Here is a 17,077-nt window from a genome sequence, read left to right as displayed (position 1 = left end):
GAGGGCGCAATGCGCGCAACGGGATTATCTGTCTGCCATGGAGGTGCAGAGGCGCGCGGGACGGGTGTGGGTTGTAACTCTTATGACGTTCCCCGCACTAGGTAGGCAGAGCTTAATTCAGCCCTGTGAGCCTCATTAACACTTGAACACCCCGCTACCTTGTCACGCCTACTATCTCAACGCGCCACGTCCTTGCAGGACATACGCACTTTGTCTAGTGCTCTTTCATTCCTTGCTCCCGGGTCGACGTTTCTCCTGTGCTGTCCTTTTCCTCGATTTCGCCGATAATGGCGTCACACGCAAACAGCGCACATGACTTCCTGGATTTGGACATTCAAACACTGCGTCAATTCGTCGAGCTTTTTCCGGACGAAGGCCTCTCCAAGGTTGTGACTGGCTACTTGAGCAGTGGCCTGTCGCGATACCCGCTCAATGTCGAAAGTGCCGACGCCCCAGATTTGAGCGAGGGCGGAGTATCGCTCAGCCAGAATGAAGCACTAACACAAGAGGACTGTTTGATGATGATGACTGAGGGTATCGAGGACGCGAAGGATTCATCACTTGCGCATTGTCTTCTTGGGGAGTTCTATTTGTTTCTGGAAGAGTATGAGAGCGCCGTTGAGACCACGCGGAAAGGCCTGAAGCTTGCGGCCACGGAGGCGAAGAGGACGGATCTATCATTCCAAAGGATACGAGACGCGCTGAACAGCACACTGGCGACTGCAATGGTTTACTATCAAACTCCAAGGAATCACCCTGAGGCAAAAGGCATCTTCGAGGCGATATTGGAGCGACAACCCCAGTTCACGGCAGCTTTGATTGGTATCGGACTCATCCTAGAGGAGGAGGAGGAATATGCTAATGCAGTCGAATTCCTTGAGCAAGCACTAAAGCAGGATCCATCAAATGGCCGCATCGGCGCAGAGGCAGCCTGGTGTCAGGCCCTCAGTGGCGACTACCAGACCGGTCTCTCAAGGCTTCAAGATTATCTGGAGTACCCCCAACTAGACGCATCAAAACCGCGAGGCCGCGAGCTGCGGGCGCAAACACTGTATAGGATAGGTGTCTGCATGTGGGAGCTCGATTCTTCGAAAGCAGCGCGTCGCAACCGTGAAGGACCTTATGCGATGTTCCTGGCCGCCATCAAGGCAAACCCTAACTTTGCACCAGCATACACCAAGCTCGGCATTTTCTACGAGGATTACAACAGGGACAAGAAGCGCGCAAGACAGTGTTTCCAGAAGGCCTTCGAGCTATCACCGTCAGAGATTGTTGCGGCGGAGAGATTGGCACGTCTGTTTGCTAACCAAGGCGAATGGGACATCGTTGAGGTGATATCGCAGCGAGTAGTAGACTCCGGCAAGGTGAGAACTTCGCCGGGCTCGAAGAAGAAAGGCGTTAGCTGGCCTTTTTCCGCGCTAGGAGTCGTGCAGATGAACAAGCAGGAGTATCAGAAAAGCATCGTATCCTTCCTTTCGGCTCTCCGCATCAGCCCTGATGACTACCATTCGTACATTGGTCTCGGCGAGAGTTACCACAATTCGGGCCGCTACAATTCCGCTGCGAAAGCCTTCAACTATGCCGAGAACCCCTCCGATAGTGTCATAATCAAGAAAGCGAACAGCGAGGGCTGGTTCGCGAAATACATGCTGGCGAACGTCAACCGCGAACTTAGTGAATTCAAACAAGCTATTGAAGGATACGAAGAGGTTCTGAAAGAGCGGTCCCAGGAGTTCGGCGTCTCAATTGCACTACTACAGACTCTGGTAGAGAAGGGGTGGCGTTGTATTGAGACCGGTTTCTTTGGAGAGGCGGCAGACAGCGCGATAAGGGCTGTGGATGTTGCCCTGACAATCACGGAATATAAGCCTGACGCGTTCAATTTGTGGAAAGCCGTAGGCGATGCTTTGAGCATCTTCACTTGGGTCCAGGAAAAATTGGGGCAGTATCCAGGAAGTCAAGTGTCGAAATTGCTCAACAGCCAGTCAGATATTGAGCTCAATTTCGACACTCACAAAGACATTGATGGCATTGGAAGTAGCGATCTAGCTGCTCTTGCATCAGAGAAGTCATCAACTTTGACAAACATACTCCGAGCATCGATACTCGCTCACAAGCGAGCGATTGCGAGTTGTGTTCATGATATCCATGCGCAAGCCGTTGCTTGGTATAACTTGGGTTGGACCGAATATCGTGCCCACATTTGCTTGGAGCAGGAAACTACTGAAGATGCCAATCTCACCACGTACCTCCGGGCAGCAATGCGGTGCTTCAAGCGAGCCATTGAGCTTGAAGCCGGCAACTCTGAGTTTTGGAACTCCCTCGGCGTCATTACTACCACATTGAACGCCAGGGTCGCTCAGCATGCCCTTGTTCGCTCCCTGCATCTGAACGAGCGAAGCGTACGCGCATGGACTAATCTGGGAACGCTCTACCTCCTTCAGAATGATACTGAGCTTGCCCACCAAGCCTTCTCTCGCGCGCAGTCTACAGATCCGGATTACGCATTGGCATGGGTAGGAGAAGGCATCGTCGCCTTGCTCTTCGGTGACACCACTGAAGCGCTCTCGCATTTCACGCATGCATTCGAGCTGTCAGATTCCTCATCGTTGATCACAAAGCGCCATTACGCCGTGTCGACCTTCGACTTCCTGGTCTCTTCACCCTCCGCATCGAACAACATCACCAACCTCATACAGCCCTTATTCGCCCTCCATCAGCTAGGCTTCCAAGCCCCGTACGATATCCCACACAAACACCTCGCGGCCCTTTTCCTGGAGCGCATCGGCAACCACGATGCCGCCATCCAGGCCTTGACCACCATCTGTGAAGTCGCAGAACAAGACTATGAAACCTCTGAATCGCTCTCTGCCCTTGCCCGCTTCTCCAAAGCGAAGAACGACCTAGCACGCAACCTCCTCGCCACTGGCTCATATGTCCCCGCCATAGAAGAGACCGAAACAGCCCTCGAGCTCCTCTCCGACTTCGACGCCCAAGCAAACACTTCCATCCTCTCCCAGTCTGCATTCGACAAAACCATGCTCTCAGCACGAGTTACTGCCGGCCTGGCGCACTATTTCCAAGGCGACCTGGATGCCGCGATTCCCTACTTTCGCACCTGTCTGAGCGCGACGAACTCCGATCCAGATATAATTTGTCTCCTAGCGGAAGTCCTCTGGGCGAAAGGCGGTGAAAACGAGAAAGACATTGCGCGCGAGCAGCTCTTCTCCGCTGTGGAGACGCACGGGCGGCACGTGGGTATTGTGACGCTGCTCGGTGCTATGGCTGTTACGGATGAGGACGAGGATACCATGGCTGCTGTAAAAGAAGATCTCGATTCTTTACGCACGTCGTCAGACATATCGGAATCCGACCTCTCCCGGGTGGAAAAGGTCATTGAAGCAATTTCTCTCTTCCTCGGCGGCGAAGAAAGCGAGTTGGACGAGGCGAAGCGGAGTGTTATGCTCGCGCCGTGGAAGCACATGGGGTGGAAGGAGTTGGCTGGTGCGACCGAGAGGAGCACGTTCGGGGCTGTCATGGCGCGGGAAACGGCGGGGCGGAGTGTGCCGCCTTTGGGTGGGTTGGATGCGAAGGATCTAGCCGATGCTGTGGCAGGCACTGGGAAGGTGGGAGATGCGCAGAAGGGCGTCGTGCTTGCGCCGTGGCGCAAGGAGGGTTGGGGTGCGCTGAGGGAATGTGTGTCGAAGGCTTGATCGCTCACCGTGACATGCTAAGAGGCCTGACAATGGATATCAAGAAGGACAGCGATGAGCGCTATCATACGAGAATGTAGTATAGCGATGCAGTGATGCATTATCCTAGCTGTGCCTCAACTCATTCAAAGCCGCATTCGACAGTGCACTGCAGCGCCACAAAATGTTGGGGAAGGATGTGTAAGGAGTACATCGATAATGATCCTACATGGGGTGTAGGTGGCCGCTGGTATCGTTCGTGAAGGGTGTGTATTAGACGAATGCCAAGTACAGGTGCAGACAAGTGAATATGTGCCGGTACCATCGATGAAACACTGGTAAGGGAGATCGCAAAGCGCGATCGTGGCAAAAGTGAAAGAAAATCTCGTACAAATAGTGCTTCTTGCACGTATTACAATATTGATTGCTCTTCATTCTACCTCCACCCTTGTACTGGGGCGCTTTGAAGCTTCTCTCAATGGCTCTGCACCACTCGTGGCCCAATTCACCGACGCCTTAATCTTCGAGTGTCGCCTTCAGTGAGCTTGGTCGGCTATTGGTGTTCATTGTCTCCACTGGCATAGTGTCTGATGATATCTTCCTCGGATTCCGTGCCTTTAGAGAAAGCTTGTGGTTTCTTTGCAACCTGGACCTGGCATTTGCTTGTGAGGAATACAGTAATGGCGGCTTCCTCCTCGGCGGTAATTGTGTCATCTGTGAGTCTCGCTTTGAGCGCTTGCGCGATGAGCTTGCCGACCACGTCGTAAACCGGCACCTCGCGATCGTTTTGATATACGGTTACAGTAGAATGGCGGACTCCCATCGCCGCTACTTGGTCTTTGGCCGACCATTTCATGACTTCGAGGGTGTGCGACTCGATCAGCTTCGTGGCTCGAGACTGGGCCTCTTCCAGGTCCAATGAATCCCTATCAAACACCGGACTCAGCATTGTGTCCACGGCATCGAGAAATTCAGTCCATCCTGTCACACTCTCCCTTATTTTTCTCATCTTTACCCAAAGGAAGTCAAGATCTACGCCTGTTACCATGGGATGTATCCCCAGCCGACGCCATGACTCAACCTTTGGCACGCCAAACAATGATACATGTTTTGGAGAAAGGGACACAGTCAGAGCTTCCACAAAGCGGGCGATAGCAATGCGGACTTCTTCTGGCGAGAGATGGTCCCTGATGTCGACTTTCGGTAGAGAGAATCGTTCAGGATACGCGTCTGTTGTGATACGAGGGCGTATGTGTCTCAGGTAGAACGCATCGTAGGATTCCTCCCCTTGAACCCCGACAGCCTTCTGCAAAGCCTCTGCTTTCATAAGATGTGTGTGTTCATAAGAAACAATTTTGAAAAATTCGAGCAATCGATGTTCGACCTGCTTTAAGTGTGACATTGTAATTTAATGCGCTCGCTATCAGAATCTAAGGTGTTAATGATTTCATGGCTGCGCAGCTCAAAGGGGGCGATCAAGGCTTCTTTACGCAGAGGCACAAGTATATCACTCGCGAGCAGATTAGTACGATAATTATGAACGTCCAGCAATCCTAGAAATCTTATATGATTCAGGTCCAAGGCCAATGGATTGTGTTCAACGAGAGTCTTCGCCCGACATGCTATCGTGGTAATATCGGTCGTACTTAGCTGTCCGTAAAAGCGATGGGCAACGGGGGCATTTTGCGACGTTCGCCCCAAGTTGGGACGTAAGCCGAGCTCGACCCTGCATTGGTCCACGAGCAGAGGGAGGTTTAGACCAAATGTACCAGGGTCTGTGCCCCATCCTTTGGAAAATAATTCAGAGCTTTGACTGGAATTGCATTCGCGGAGCTATTCTCGGTTCTGTTTCACGTACTCTTTGGCTCGAGCAATGAAGACTTTCTTTTCGGCTTCCCCTGGGAACAATGGATAGCTATAATGCAGATCATGACCATTGACCTTTTGACTGCTATCAGAAGAGGCGTGCTGGCGCAGCTCAGAGCCGGTATAGCTTTTGAATGATCCTTCATGGTACAACAAGGCCGCGGCGAGGTTATCTCTGACCGAAATTTCGTTTACTCTTGCTATGGCGACAACATGATCAGCTACCGTAGCTTCCTGTACCAATTGACAAGTGATAGAGGCAAGAACGCCACGAGACGTGATTTCTGGGGGTAAGGGCCCTTGTTTTGCGTTGTGATCCCATTTGAACCGAAACGATTTGTTTCGCCTCTGCAAGGTATCAAGTGAGTTCCCTTCTGTGAAGTTTTGAGCCAGTTTCATTGATGCGACTGAGTTGTCGAGGAAATGGACACGGAATAGACCTTCCGCCTCGTGGATAGCATCGAGGGTTTTCGATGGGGTCTTGATATTGAAGGATACGTGTGGCGGATCAAGCGTAATGGTGGTCAACGAGGATATGGCGCTACCGACGGGAAGGGGCTCAGTTACGTTCGGGTGAGTCGCGTGGACAGTAACGACGGCGACCGTGCTTGGTACGCGGCGCATAACTTCACGCATGGCCATCTTCATAGAGTCAGTGTCTGAGGTTGTCGTCTCTTGATGTGCCAAGGTGGCGGTCTTGTCCAGGGAACCTGAAGCAGCTCCATTGTCGCGCAGATGCAGCCTGGTAGTTGAACATTGTCGGTAAGCGGGAGGGGTTATCTGAGAGGATGGGCGCCGGCATAAAGAGCGGTTGCAATGCGACACTCGCACTATGAAGTTTTAGCAGTCTTTCTTAGGCAGGAATGGAATGAAGCTCACCCGCAGAACGACTCCATCGATAGAATGCAGCGTAGAAGCGACCCACCGGGCGCAACGCAGGCGCCATTGAGGAAAGTAACGACTAGTACTGCGCCATAGAAACACGGGAACTGGAGAGAACTCTGAGAATGGCAAAAGCCGAATAAAGAGAGCGGAGCAACCTTGAAGAGGGCGAAAGACGCAATCGTCGTCGAGAGTTGACGTCGCACACCTGCATCCCTCACCCCTGCCAGAAAAAGTTCCGCCGAGCTTCTCCCGCCCGCAACCACCCAAACCACACGTCCATCTTACCTCCCTCACGTCAATCACCCACCACACACGAATATGACAACACCCATTCCCTCCCCCAGCGCCCTGCGCGCTCTCCGCGCGCTCTCCACGCATCCCACCCCAACGCACACCCAAGTCCGCCACGCGACGCTCCTCCGCCGACCCAAGCGCCCCTACACCTTCACCCAACTCGTCACCCTCTCCGATGGTAGCACCTTCGTGCAGCGCACTACCTCCCCGGTCTCGGTCTACAAGGCGACAAAAGATACGCGCAACACACCACTGTGGAACCCGAGTTCTCAGAAGCTCTTGAACGTGGAGGAGGATGAGGCGGGCAAATTGGCCGCGTTTAGGGCGAAGTTTGGACGGGGCTGGGATGCTGAGCAGGTATGGTGATGGTCACTCCAGATACTGAGAGGAGCAATTGAGGTGCTAACCAAGGTTACAGGGCAAGGGAACGGCGAAAGCGGATCATTTTATGGATTTGATCAGTGGGAATGCGGGTAAGGCAGACGCGGCGAAGGGGGCACAACCTGCTGCTCCTGCGCCCTCGAAGTCAACGCCTGCAAAAGCTGGGAAGAAGTGAATGCAAGGCGTGGGAATCGGTGCGTTATGGGCGGTAAGACCAGTGGAAGCAGGCAGTATTTGAACAAAACTGCAATCGCGACGAGCACATCTTGCATTCTGGATGAATTGTATTCATGTTACATATTTGTTACATTATCTGTACAAAAAGAAGTATAAGGGGCTTTTGATGTAGGAATACATGACGCCAAATGTGGTGAAACCTGTCTTACGAATCCCTATTTGTCCTGCCCCGGATCTTCAGCTGAAAATACCTCGAGTGCGTCGCCGAACCGTCCCTGAACGGCCAGTCCATGTACGCTTGGTGCAAATCCGTAATCATCTCGTTCGTCAACATACTGACCTTTAGATGGTCCAGGTCTAGTCGCCCGCCTCGTTTCGGGTCCCTCAGACTCGATACTTCGTCACACAGTGAAGATGCCCCGGGCTGCATCGTATCGAGCGCTTTCTTCACAGAGGCGTTCGGCGTTTGGAGCAGAGCGTATGCAAAGTCTAGGATCCAACTCCACCAATTGGCACCACGCCCGGGTGGGAAAGGGCGAGGTTCGCTATCAATCAGGCAAGCGCGCTTCATGGGCCAGACCTCATCCTCGTGCATGACAAGGGGTTCGTATGGTCGATGGTCCCATTGGAGGCGGGGAACAGGTGACTTGAGGCTAATGCGCTCGTTTGCTTCTGATATTGCACCAGTGCGTCTTATCGACGAGAGGTCGATCAGGGCGGCTTCCATATTCTCGTTCATGGTTTCCAGCACCTGGAGCGCATGCTCTTTATCCGGACCGTCCTTCATAGCGAGAATTCTGCATTCCCAATCAAAAATCTCTTCCAAGCGATCTGCGACTTCTCCAGCCTGGATTCTCTGCTTCCGGTTTGATTTTAGCGTAGCCTTGCGTTGGGTGACTCTTCGACCCTCTGCGCTTGCTCTTAGTTGGCCTTTCTCGTTTTCGCACATGCGAAGATGAGGATTGTTTTCTAAATTCATCAGGGCCTTAATAGTCCTGATGTCCTGTTCGTAATCGATTCCAACTGTTGACTTCCCATCGCGCACCCGCTTTTCCAGATACTGGAACATCTCGACCGTAGACAGCCGAGCATCGGCAGCCTTTCCCCGCTCTATGTTGCACTGCGCTATCTCGTCGGCCATTTCGTGAACACAATCTCGACGATGCTTGGGAAGTTCCATCCCGTTGTCCTGACCACGCTGCATCGCGCGAATCACGCTCTGGATCTCATATTGTGGTAGACGACCAATCGTAGAATAGGCAGGGCCCTTCGGTGCATGTCTAGGCGTTACCACCTGGACGGTTTTGGCTAGGTAATTCACGAAGAACGAGTATTTGCCGTACATGTAGTGGGATCGAGGTACAGCGCCCTTGAAATCTTCCTCGGTCATCCACAAGAGCGAGCGTACCGGTCCGTATTTGTGGTAGCGCTCGTTGGTCAAAGCACTTTCGGTCAAGTGCACCAGCAGCTGCTTGCCCAGGGAATCATATGCCATGCCTTTGGCTTTGGGGTCCCACATAAGCGAACCGGTGACCAGCAAGTTGTTGTTCGGTTGCCGAGCCTCCAAGCTCTGCGGCTCAACGGGGTTTTGACGGGGAAGAATGTCACTCCTAAACAATCCATCAAACGCGTCCTTGTCCTTGATATCGCTCTGAAAGAGCCTGTATGTCGAGCCTGGCTTGTCCAGCAAAGGTCGTTGATAGTCGCTCCACATGGAAGGGGTGGGTTCAAAGAGCACATGCGTCCGCGGTTGGAGGAAGTCATGCAGCTTCTGCGACCATAAACAGACGCCGGGATTCAGGTCGATGAGATCGCATCCTTTGTACATTTCCAGAGAAGGACCAATGTATTTGAGCACATCATCTGCACGGCAATCAGCGACGGAACGTTTGACAATTCTACAGCTGTCCCGCCAGCGCCAGAACTCAACGTACCGCATAGGTCTGGACTTACTATCTGTGTGCGCACGCGAACGTTCGATCTGTTGCTACGCACCGGGTCACCTCGAGTCCCGAGGGCGGCAAGCTCGCGCGACAACGGGTATGCGTCGGGAGCTTCCAGACGATTTGCGCCTCTTGGGTGCCGCCCATCTGCACTCGGCCGATGCCTTGTTGCAAGGAAGCGTGGGTGATGCACTGAAAGGGACGTCCGATAGGGCGCCCGAAAGGCGAGCCACGTGCGCCACCGGGTGAGGGAGCCTGGCATACGTGCGAAGGATGGTGCTTGCGGTTGCGAACATCGAACATCGAGCGACAACGAGCCCAGTGCGTAGGCGCGACGGGAACATGCTGCAAGGCGGGAGATCTAGCCTCATATGGTTAGTTTGAAGGTGCAAGAACTACGTGCGAGTGTTCGGCGTCATGTTCAAGTTCAACTTTTTTTTTTAATTATGCTCCTCATGATTCAGCGTCTGAATTATGAGGTTCTGTATGATTCATTGAAGCCGCCTTATAAGTGCTGAAGAGGTCTCCAGTGAAGAAAGTTGGCTCTGAAAGGCCTTGTCCTACGAAAGTGCGTTGGCAGTCTTTAATCCCCACAATGCAGTCACCACCTAGGCAGTGCATGATGAAGCAGACCGATTATACGATGCATCATCCATCAATCGCTGCCGTTGCAGGAGCACATAATCAACGTGTCGAGCCTGGGACCACTTCGTAGTACAGCGTGTTATCGTGACCGACGGGGAAATGCCCGGACAGTCTTGGACGAAGAGACACTATCGCCTTTATTGCATCCACGAGGAACGTGATGGCAACTCTTGAGCTCATCAGTGCAGTTCGGAAGGGTTGATGAGTCTGCTACTATTTCAGTGTACCACAGTTGGCCAGAATTCGAAGTGTATCTGTGTGATTTGCTTGGTACAAGTAAAAGAATGGGGTAAACTGTTCAAAGCGCCTATGGGTGCCGTGGGGATGAGATGGTCATGTAGAGCGTCCACGACGTTGAATGCAATACCAAATTTTCGGCTTTGTGATTTCCGAACGAACAACCTCTCATTCCCTCAGTAGTTATGAAAGAAGTAGCCGCATCTGTTCGTTTCTACACTTTTCTCTGATCGTGCCTGCCTAAACAATTGCACTAGCTACTCTTTCTACCAATACTTGCCTTCCTTGACACGATTCTCTCAGACTTGTAGAGTCTGCTTTTCCTTCAATGCGTTGCAGCTTTCTGCCAGCCTTTGAACTATTGATCTGGCCGCGACAAAGTTCCACATATGCTGTCATGGGCACATTTTGGGCACCCATGCTTACGCTACGGCCTCCAAATTGTATAGTGAGATCTGATCCTGCATGCCCTCTTCAGGAGTCTTTGACCTTATACTGATATAGTATCTCATAGGCTGCCGCTTTTTTTTTCCTAATCTTCTTCCTCACTGTGATACTCCTCCACGTCCAGTCAAGGAATCTTGTCCTGGACGTACGGCCTCAACTTCGCTATTAACCTCGGATAATTCGGCATCGCTTCCTTTGGGAAGCATTTAAAGTACCAGGAGCCTTAAGCACGAGAAGCGTACATCTCCCCTACCATACGTCGCATTGGAGATTCTTCACATGTTCGTAAATGATGATGAAAGTCGGTGTCTATACAGCAACGAAGTTGTCCACGATAATATATGTGAAGCGAAAGTCCATTATCTCCTCTCCCAACACGTAGAGCTTGACGAGGTACTCATAGGTCTACCAAGCAGTGGTTGAAGAGTCATTCACAGTTTGAGGAATGGGGCTAAAGTACAACCAACGTGCATACGCTTTGACTAACTCCGGTTCAAAAGCAAGCCTACCAATTTGCTTCTAATCCCGCAACGCGTCCCAATCACTCTTCGTAACAGCTTGGAAGAACTTAGAGGAAGAACAGAGCACAGCCCTAGGTATCCAGGTCTCGACTTGACCTTCCTGGAGTTTGGCTTTGATGCAGACCTCTTCAAGAGCCCACTGTCGCTATTGTGCATGAACTCGTCGACATGATCTAGCGCTGATGCGAGCTTCCCCTCCTGCTTGCCACTCTGATTTGCGTCTTGAATGCTACCGTCCTCCAGCTTCCTGTCTGGTTCGCTCGGATGTTTGAGCACTAGACAAATCATTGGGTTGGTACCGATACTGTTTAATAGTGTGAGTTTGAAAGCTGTGGCTCCCTGTATCTACGACTCGAAACGCGTAAATACGGTTGAAATTGAATATATGTACTCTTTGGTATCACACTCTGAAACTGTTAGAGACTGTACGATCAGTGCTTGAGGTTCATAATTTCATTGGCTTTGAAGGTACTCGCTGAGAAGGTCTTTTGGCGGCGCCTTTTTGACGGCTCGTTGCAAAGGTCAATTTTCGAACGCTAGGTTCAAACTCCCTGCGTGATTGGTTTGCGGTGAAGTCATTGAGGTAGAGTGATGGCTCTCGAGGGACTTAGGGCGCCTGAATATAGATGCGGAGCGGTGGTCATATGCCCGAGCTTGAGGAACTGGGGCCCACGTGGAAAGAGCAAATAGCCGCGGAGATGCTGGCATGATCAGGGCCAAAGTCAACGCAAGTGAAATCGGGATGCTGCAAGGAACAGAGAAAATACCGGTCTTTTTAGTGGCGTACCAGGCCATTTTATGCAATTCTGTCCTTTTTAGCTCGCCTGCGTGCTTTAGCAACACGCGCATCTATTAGCATTAGCAGAAGCTCTTTTTGAGAATATGAAACGAAGTACCGTCAATTTCTATACGACATATAGTGGGCTAGAGCCTCTTCTATGAACAAGTAAACGAATACTTTGTCAAGCTGCGTCTGCTGTCGCCACCAGCGGTCTCACATTCGTGATGAGCTGCCCAATCTTATCCTTGACATAAGTCTCCCTCTCCTCTTTCCAAACCTCGACCTCCTGCCCACCCCTCAATACACCAACCCTCATCGTACACAACAGGTTGTGCGCTGCGTTACTGTGCATATACACTCCTCCGTTGAACACCGCCGTCGCATCCTTCCCTATCCATCCCTTTATCAACGCTCTACCGCCAGGGTGCTCAGCAATGAAATCCGTCACATCGTGGATGATCCCTGCGATCGCTACGAGTGCGCCTTTCCCAGAGGTAGAGCGGAATTGAAATTCATCCCATGAAAGGACCGGGAGCCGTGACAGGGGCACACCCCAGTCGAGGGTGGCGCGGCGAGCATCGAGAGCTTTTTGCTGCTGTTGGAGACGGCCCTTCTCAATCTCGTTGTGGCGGAAGCGTTTGAGGTCGTAGGCGAGGGTGGTTTTGGAGAGGAGGAAGATGAGCCATTTTGTGGGATCGTATTGGTACCATGAGATGGCGTTACCTGTGATATGCTTAGCCGATTCCCTAAGTATGGGGGATGCTCATGGGGTGAGAGCGATCAGAAAGATATAAGAAAACGCACGGTAATCGCTGGGGAACTCGTGGTGGAAGTTGTGATATCCTTCGCCAAGCGTGACGATGGCGGTGATGAAATGGTCTCGAGGCGTCCTTCGATCATCGAATGGCTGCTCGCCCAACCAATGAGCAAGAGAGTTGACACAGAAAGTGGCTTGCTGGACGAAGCATGCTCTCATAATGCCCGCATAGACAAGTCCTCCCCACCAGTCGCCCCAGCCTAGACCGGCGACGCACATGGGAAAGAGCCACGCTGCGATGAGAAGACTCTTGCCATCTGCGAAGAGTCAGTATAGTGAAAAAAAGGTAATTCGAAGTATCCCAAGACAGACTTACAATGTTTATGTTGCCACACAACAACAGGATCCGCGTCCAGGTCGGAGATATCGGTCCTCCCGATCTTCTTGGGATCCTGCTGCAAAACCATCCAGCCGATATGGGCATGGAAGAATCCTCGAAGCGCACAGTAGGGGTCTTTCGTGGTGTCTGTCCATCGATGATGAGCCCTGTGTTTGCTGCTCCAAAACCTGATAGAACCCTGAATAGCTCCCGCCCCTACAAAGGCGAGGAACAGGCGGAGAGGCAATCGTGCGTTGTAGCAGCGGTGCGACCAAAGCCTGTGGTAACCGCCGGTGATTCCAAAACCCGTGAAGAAATAGTATATGACTGCCCAAATAGCGGTGGCGCGCGTGAGGGGAACGGATCGGCAAGCGTATAGGCCGTACGTTGGGACAAGGACGACGAGGGTAGTGGAGAACCAATTGATGTGTTTGTACCAGTTTTGGAGTGTGACTGGTTGGTCACTGATGTGCACCCTGGGACATCAGGTAAGTGCAAGCCCATAGCAATCCTCCATAATGATGGGTGTACTCACTTTAGATTAGGTCGCTTTTCACCCATCCTGGGATTTTATTGACTTGAAGATGGAGAAATGTTTAAAGGATAGGTGGTACGATGCGCGACTATATACTAGCCAGGAAGAACACATAATCGGTTCCTTTAGAATCGTGCCGAAACTGCATTCAGTGGCACGATACTAGGACGACTGCGGTCGAAATTGCGAGACACCTAGCAACAAACCTTCCGCATCTACGTCTCTTTGAGTGGTTGGGAAGCGGCGGTGGGTTCGATGTAGGGCGAAGGCTAGGAAGGAGCATAGCCCTAAACCGCTTCCGGCGATCCTTGCGAAAACCCTTGTCCAGGTGGTCCTACAACCACACGACCCTCACGATTTGGCCAAGCCTAGACTACTGGATCTGATGACGCTCGAGCAGGTCGATTGCTCGATATTCATGAGGTCCTAGCACGCGAGTGATTCATGCACGTCGCTTATCATTCTACTCCAAGTATTGCTCCACCTCATGAGATATGCCTGCGCCGATCATGTCTAACGTGCAATGTTAGCATTCAGGTACTTTCAATGTCTTCACGAGGCATGCATCACGGGCAAAATTCTAGCACAAAATTTAGCCCAATGCAAAGATTTCCATTCAATCTAATGCATGACCACGTATCTGCTCCGACCCTTCGTACTCTTAAACTCCATCCTCATGTCTACGCTTAGGCAGCGATGGTGACCTCAACCTCAACACCGGCCTCGATGTTGATGATGATCTGCTTGACGACCTCGGTGGGGGCGTTCAGGTCGATGAGGCGCTTGTGGATGCGCATCTCGTACATGTCCCAAGTCTTGGAACCCTCACCGTTGGGCGTCTTGCGGGTGCTGATCTTGAGGTTCTTGGTGGGCAGACGGACGGGGCCCTTAACGCGGAGGTCCTTGCCCTTGGCACGGTCGATGAGCTCGGTGCAGACCTTCTCGAGGCTCTTCACATTGCGGCTGGTGAGGGTGATGCGAATTTTGTGGATCTTGGGACCCTCGAAGTCACCCTTCTCTGGCTTGTCTGCGCGTTTGGTCAGAAATATAAGCGCGCTCGGTGAACGGAGGGCGCGTACTGTAAGACATGGCGATTGTCGGTGTTGTTGGAGATGGAGGCGAGCGATTGAGAATGGATTCCAGTCACGACCCGGATGCTTTGATCACTGTAATGTGATGACTGGTGTGGTGTTACGTGCGTCGGCGAGATTGTCGATGGCTTCCCCACCGCCCGCCAAAGAATTTCGAAAGTGTGCGCGACGCCAAGAGTTATTGACGCTAAGCCTCTTAGAGACATCCCGCTTTCCTCATCGACTCACGATGACTACGAGACATATTCAAAAGCGCGCACTCGCCCAGCGGTATTCGGGGCATTTCTGAAGTCAAAGAAAAGAACATCAAGATCGAGGGAGTCGACGAAGCCAGTCGTACAATGTCTCTCCCGCGGTTTGCCCCGTTCCCTGACGTCGAGGTCCGCCAGCACATATTACCCGTTGAATGGACAGTTTATCTGGATACCTGGACGTCTCTAGCAGAGCTGCATCTTCGGCTTAGCGACTCTCAGTTCCGGAATGCTATCATAGAGGATGCATCTTCTTTGACAACTTTTCTTACCTCTTTCTTCCACGAGCTGGCCAACGATGACAGCTTGTTGCCGCAGACTCTTTTGCTACGAAAGAAATGCTTCTTCCTTTTACATCGGATATATTCTGAAGACAACGTGCCGGCACCGCTGCTCGGCTGGTCTCTCTTGTCGGATGCATGCCGTATCTTTTCAAAGAGCGCCCAATTCCGGTCTCTCTTGGAGCGTCTGTGGAAACGAAAAGCTGCATCAATTGAGAATAGTCTCCAACCCGCGAAGATTTCACTGATCAAGTATCTGGATTCAAAGATACCAGAAAAGGCACAAAGCACGCTGGAAAAGCTTGCGGCTCTGTTACGATTGTCGCCTGATGCAGGGATGTATATGATTACGGGATCTGATTTTCTGGATTCCTTATGCAATGCACACCCCAAAGTGGACACTTCTTTCCAAACGAAACTTACTACGACTGCGTATCTAGGCCTTATATCTCTTCTTGGAGGCGCCAAGCCCAATTTCTCTGCATTATCGGATCATTTATACAGTCTTAAAGCGAACGGCGAGCAGCAAGCGAAGATTGGTGCCGCTCAGACATCGCTCATTGCAGACCTGGTGACGAATACTCCTCTCCTGCACAAAATCAGAGATAAGGCGACTGTGCCTGAAGCTGCGAGGGTGAAGAACTTCGCTACTTCGCTGAGTTCCTTTCAGCAGTTGTCCGTCGCCCGGCCAAAGAAGCTCGTTCGTCGAAAGGTTGATAAAGGCAAGAGTCAGGCAACCGAAGACGAGCATGGACACGGTGCATTTGACGAGATACATGTTCATCGTATGAGCATGATCAGCCAAATACAGGACCTCTTCGCAGACTTGGGCTCCGGTTTCGTGGTGAAGCTGCTCGATGAGTATAATGACAACATTGAAGAGGTCACTGCGCACCTCTTAGAAGACTCCTTGCCTCCACATCTCGCCAACGCAGATCGGAGTGAGCCAATGTGAGTGCACACTCCTCATTCTCACCACTATAGCTGAGTAACGTATCTAGTCCTTCCCTTTCCGCCGCAAAGCCACACTTCACGCCACGACCAACGCCAACCGCTGTCGAGCGCCGCAACATCTTCGATAACGACGAGTTTGACCGCCTTGCTGTGGATGCATCACGCCTTCACATTGGTCGCAGGAACGCCAAATCCACGGCCGATACTATCCTCTCTGACCGCACCGCCGCTCCTAGAAAATCTGCAATCATCTCCGCCCTTGCAGCCTTCGACTCGGACGATGATGAGCGCGACGACACATATGACGTAGAGGATGTCGGTGGCACTGTGGACTCTGCAGCACCAGGACCCGACGAGGCCGATGTTGATCTTAGGGATAAGAACGAGGAAGCGCTGTTTAGAGCTTACACTACTACTCCGGATCTTTTCGCACGTGACGCAGAGAGCAGGCGAGGTAAAGCCAGAACAGCACTGAAGAGCGAAACGGGTATGACGGACGAGGTAATCGAGGGTTGGGGTCTGATGATGGGTCGTGATCCTAAGCGATTCCGGCGTTTGCGGGCTAAGTTCTCGGCTTTCTACGGACAGCAGACGCAACTTGCTTCGACCTCGTGGCGGGCAACGCCGGCTGGCTCTGATGCTGAGGTAATAGAGGCCAGCGGGGAAGGACAAGGACAGCGCGGCGGAAGAGGAGGCGGGAGAGGTCGTGGTCGAGGTAGAGGACGAGGCGGTGGTGGCCGTGGCGACGGTAATGTCGCTGGGCCCAATGATGAAAAGGGCACACAGGTTTCAAGACAGAGGAAGGAGGCGAACAAGAGCTCGAGAGCGAATCACAACCGGAGAGATCAGCGGGCGAGAAAGATGGCTAGGGGGGGTTTGCCGGGATGATCGGACTGTAATGTACTAAGCCCACCTCAGACGGCATCTACTCTAGGCTTGCAGTGTGTAAGAGACTATATC

General features: G+C 52.1%; 7 protein-coding genes across 7 annotated transcripts; 3 read left to right on the top strand and 4 right to left on the bottom strand.

Moving 5' to 3' along the window:
- Positions 1–287: 287 nt before the first annotated feature.
- Positions 288–3,713, top strand: SKI3_1 (Superkiller protein 3; the record flags this gene model as incomplete). The annotated part of the gene is made up of 1 exon (XM_056218496.1): positions 288–3,713. One exon carries the CDS (start codon positions 288–290, stop codon positions 3,711–3,713), a length of 3,426 nt encoding a protein of 1,141 aa, XP_056067761.1.
- A 532-nt stretch (positions 3,714–4,245) lies between these two features.
- Positions 4,246–5,019, bottom strand: N0V89_009746 (uncharacterized protein; the record flags this gene model as incomplete). Its single annotated transcript, XM_056218495.1, has 1 exon — positions 4,246–5,019. One exon carries the CDS (start codon positions 5,017–5,019, stop codon positions 4,246–4,248), a length of 774 nt encoding a protein of 257 aa, XP_056067760.1.
- A 1,742-nt stretch (positions 5,020–6,761) lies between these two features.
- Positions 6,762–7,293, top strand: N0V89_009745 (uncharacterized protein; the record flags this gene model as incomplete). The annotated part of the gene is made up of 2 exons (XM_056218494.1): positions 6,762–7,094; positions 7,156–7,293. The coding sequence occupies 2 exons, from the start codon at positions 6,762–6,764 to the stop codon at positions 7,291–7,293; spliced, it is 471 nt and encodes a 156-aa protein (XP_056067759.1).
- A 207-nt stretch (positions 7,294–7,500) lies between these two features.
- N0V89_009744 (uncharacterized protein) lies at positions 7,501–9,123 on the bottom strand (the record flags this gene model as incomplete). The annotated part of the gene is made up of 1 exon (XM_056218493.1): positions 7,501–9,123. The coding sequence occupies one exon, from the start codon at positions 9,121–9,123 to the stop codon at positions 7,501–7,503; it is 1,623 nt and encodes a 540-aa protein (XP_056067758.1).
- Positions 9,124–12,050: 2,927 nt separating this feature from the next.
- Positions 12,051–13,093, bottom strand: OLE1_2 (stearoyl-CoA 9-desaturase; the record flags this gene model as incomplete). Its single annotated transcript, XM_056218492.1, has 3 exons — positions 12,051–12,592; positions 12,674–12,943; positions 13,003–13,093. The coding sequence occupies 3 exons, from the start codon at positions 13,091–13,093 to the stop codon at positions 12,051–12,053; spliced, it is 903 nt and encodes a 300-aa protein (XP_056067757.1).
- A 1,133-nt stretch (positions 13,094–14,226) lies between these two features.
- Positions 14,227–14,629, bottom strand: RPS20 (40S ribosomal protein S20; the record flags this gene model as incomplete). The annotated part of the gene is made up of 2 exons (XM_056218491.1): positions 14,227–14,567; positions 14,620–14,629. The coding sequence occupies 2 exons, from the start codon at positions 14,627–14,629 to the stop codon at positions 14,227–14,229; spliced, it is 351 nt and encodes a 116-aa protein (XP_056067756.1).
- Positions 14,630–14,972: 343 nt separating this feature from the next.
- On the top strand, positions 14,973–17,005 carry N0V89_009741 (uncharacterized protein; the record flags this gene model as incomplete). The annotated part of the gene is made up of 2 exons (XM_056218490.1): positions 14,973–16,114; positions 16,165–17,005. 2 exons carry the CDS (start codon positions 14,973–14,975, stop codon positions 17,003–17,005), a joined length of 1,983 nt encoding a protein of 660 aa, XP_056067755.1.
- Positions 17,006–17,077: the final 72 nt, after the last annotated feature.

This window comes from Didymosphaeria variabile (genome assembly GCF_027946475.1).
Source record: "Didymosphaeria variabile strain IMI 356815 chromosome Unknown scaffold_7, whole genome shotgun sequence".
In the NCBI taxonomy this organism is placed as follows: Eukaryota; Fungi; Ascomycota; class Dothideomycetes; order Pleosporales; family Didymosphaeriaceae; genus Didymosphaeria; species Didymosphaeria variabile.
Note: the sequence above shows the minus strand (reverse complement) of the source record. Positions and strands in the feature narration are given on the sequence as shown.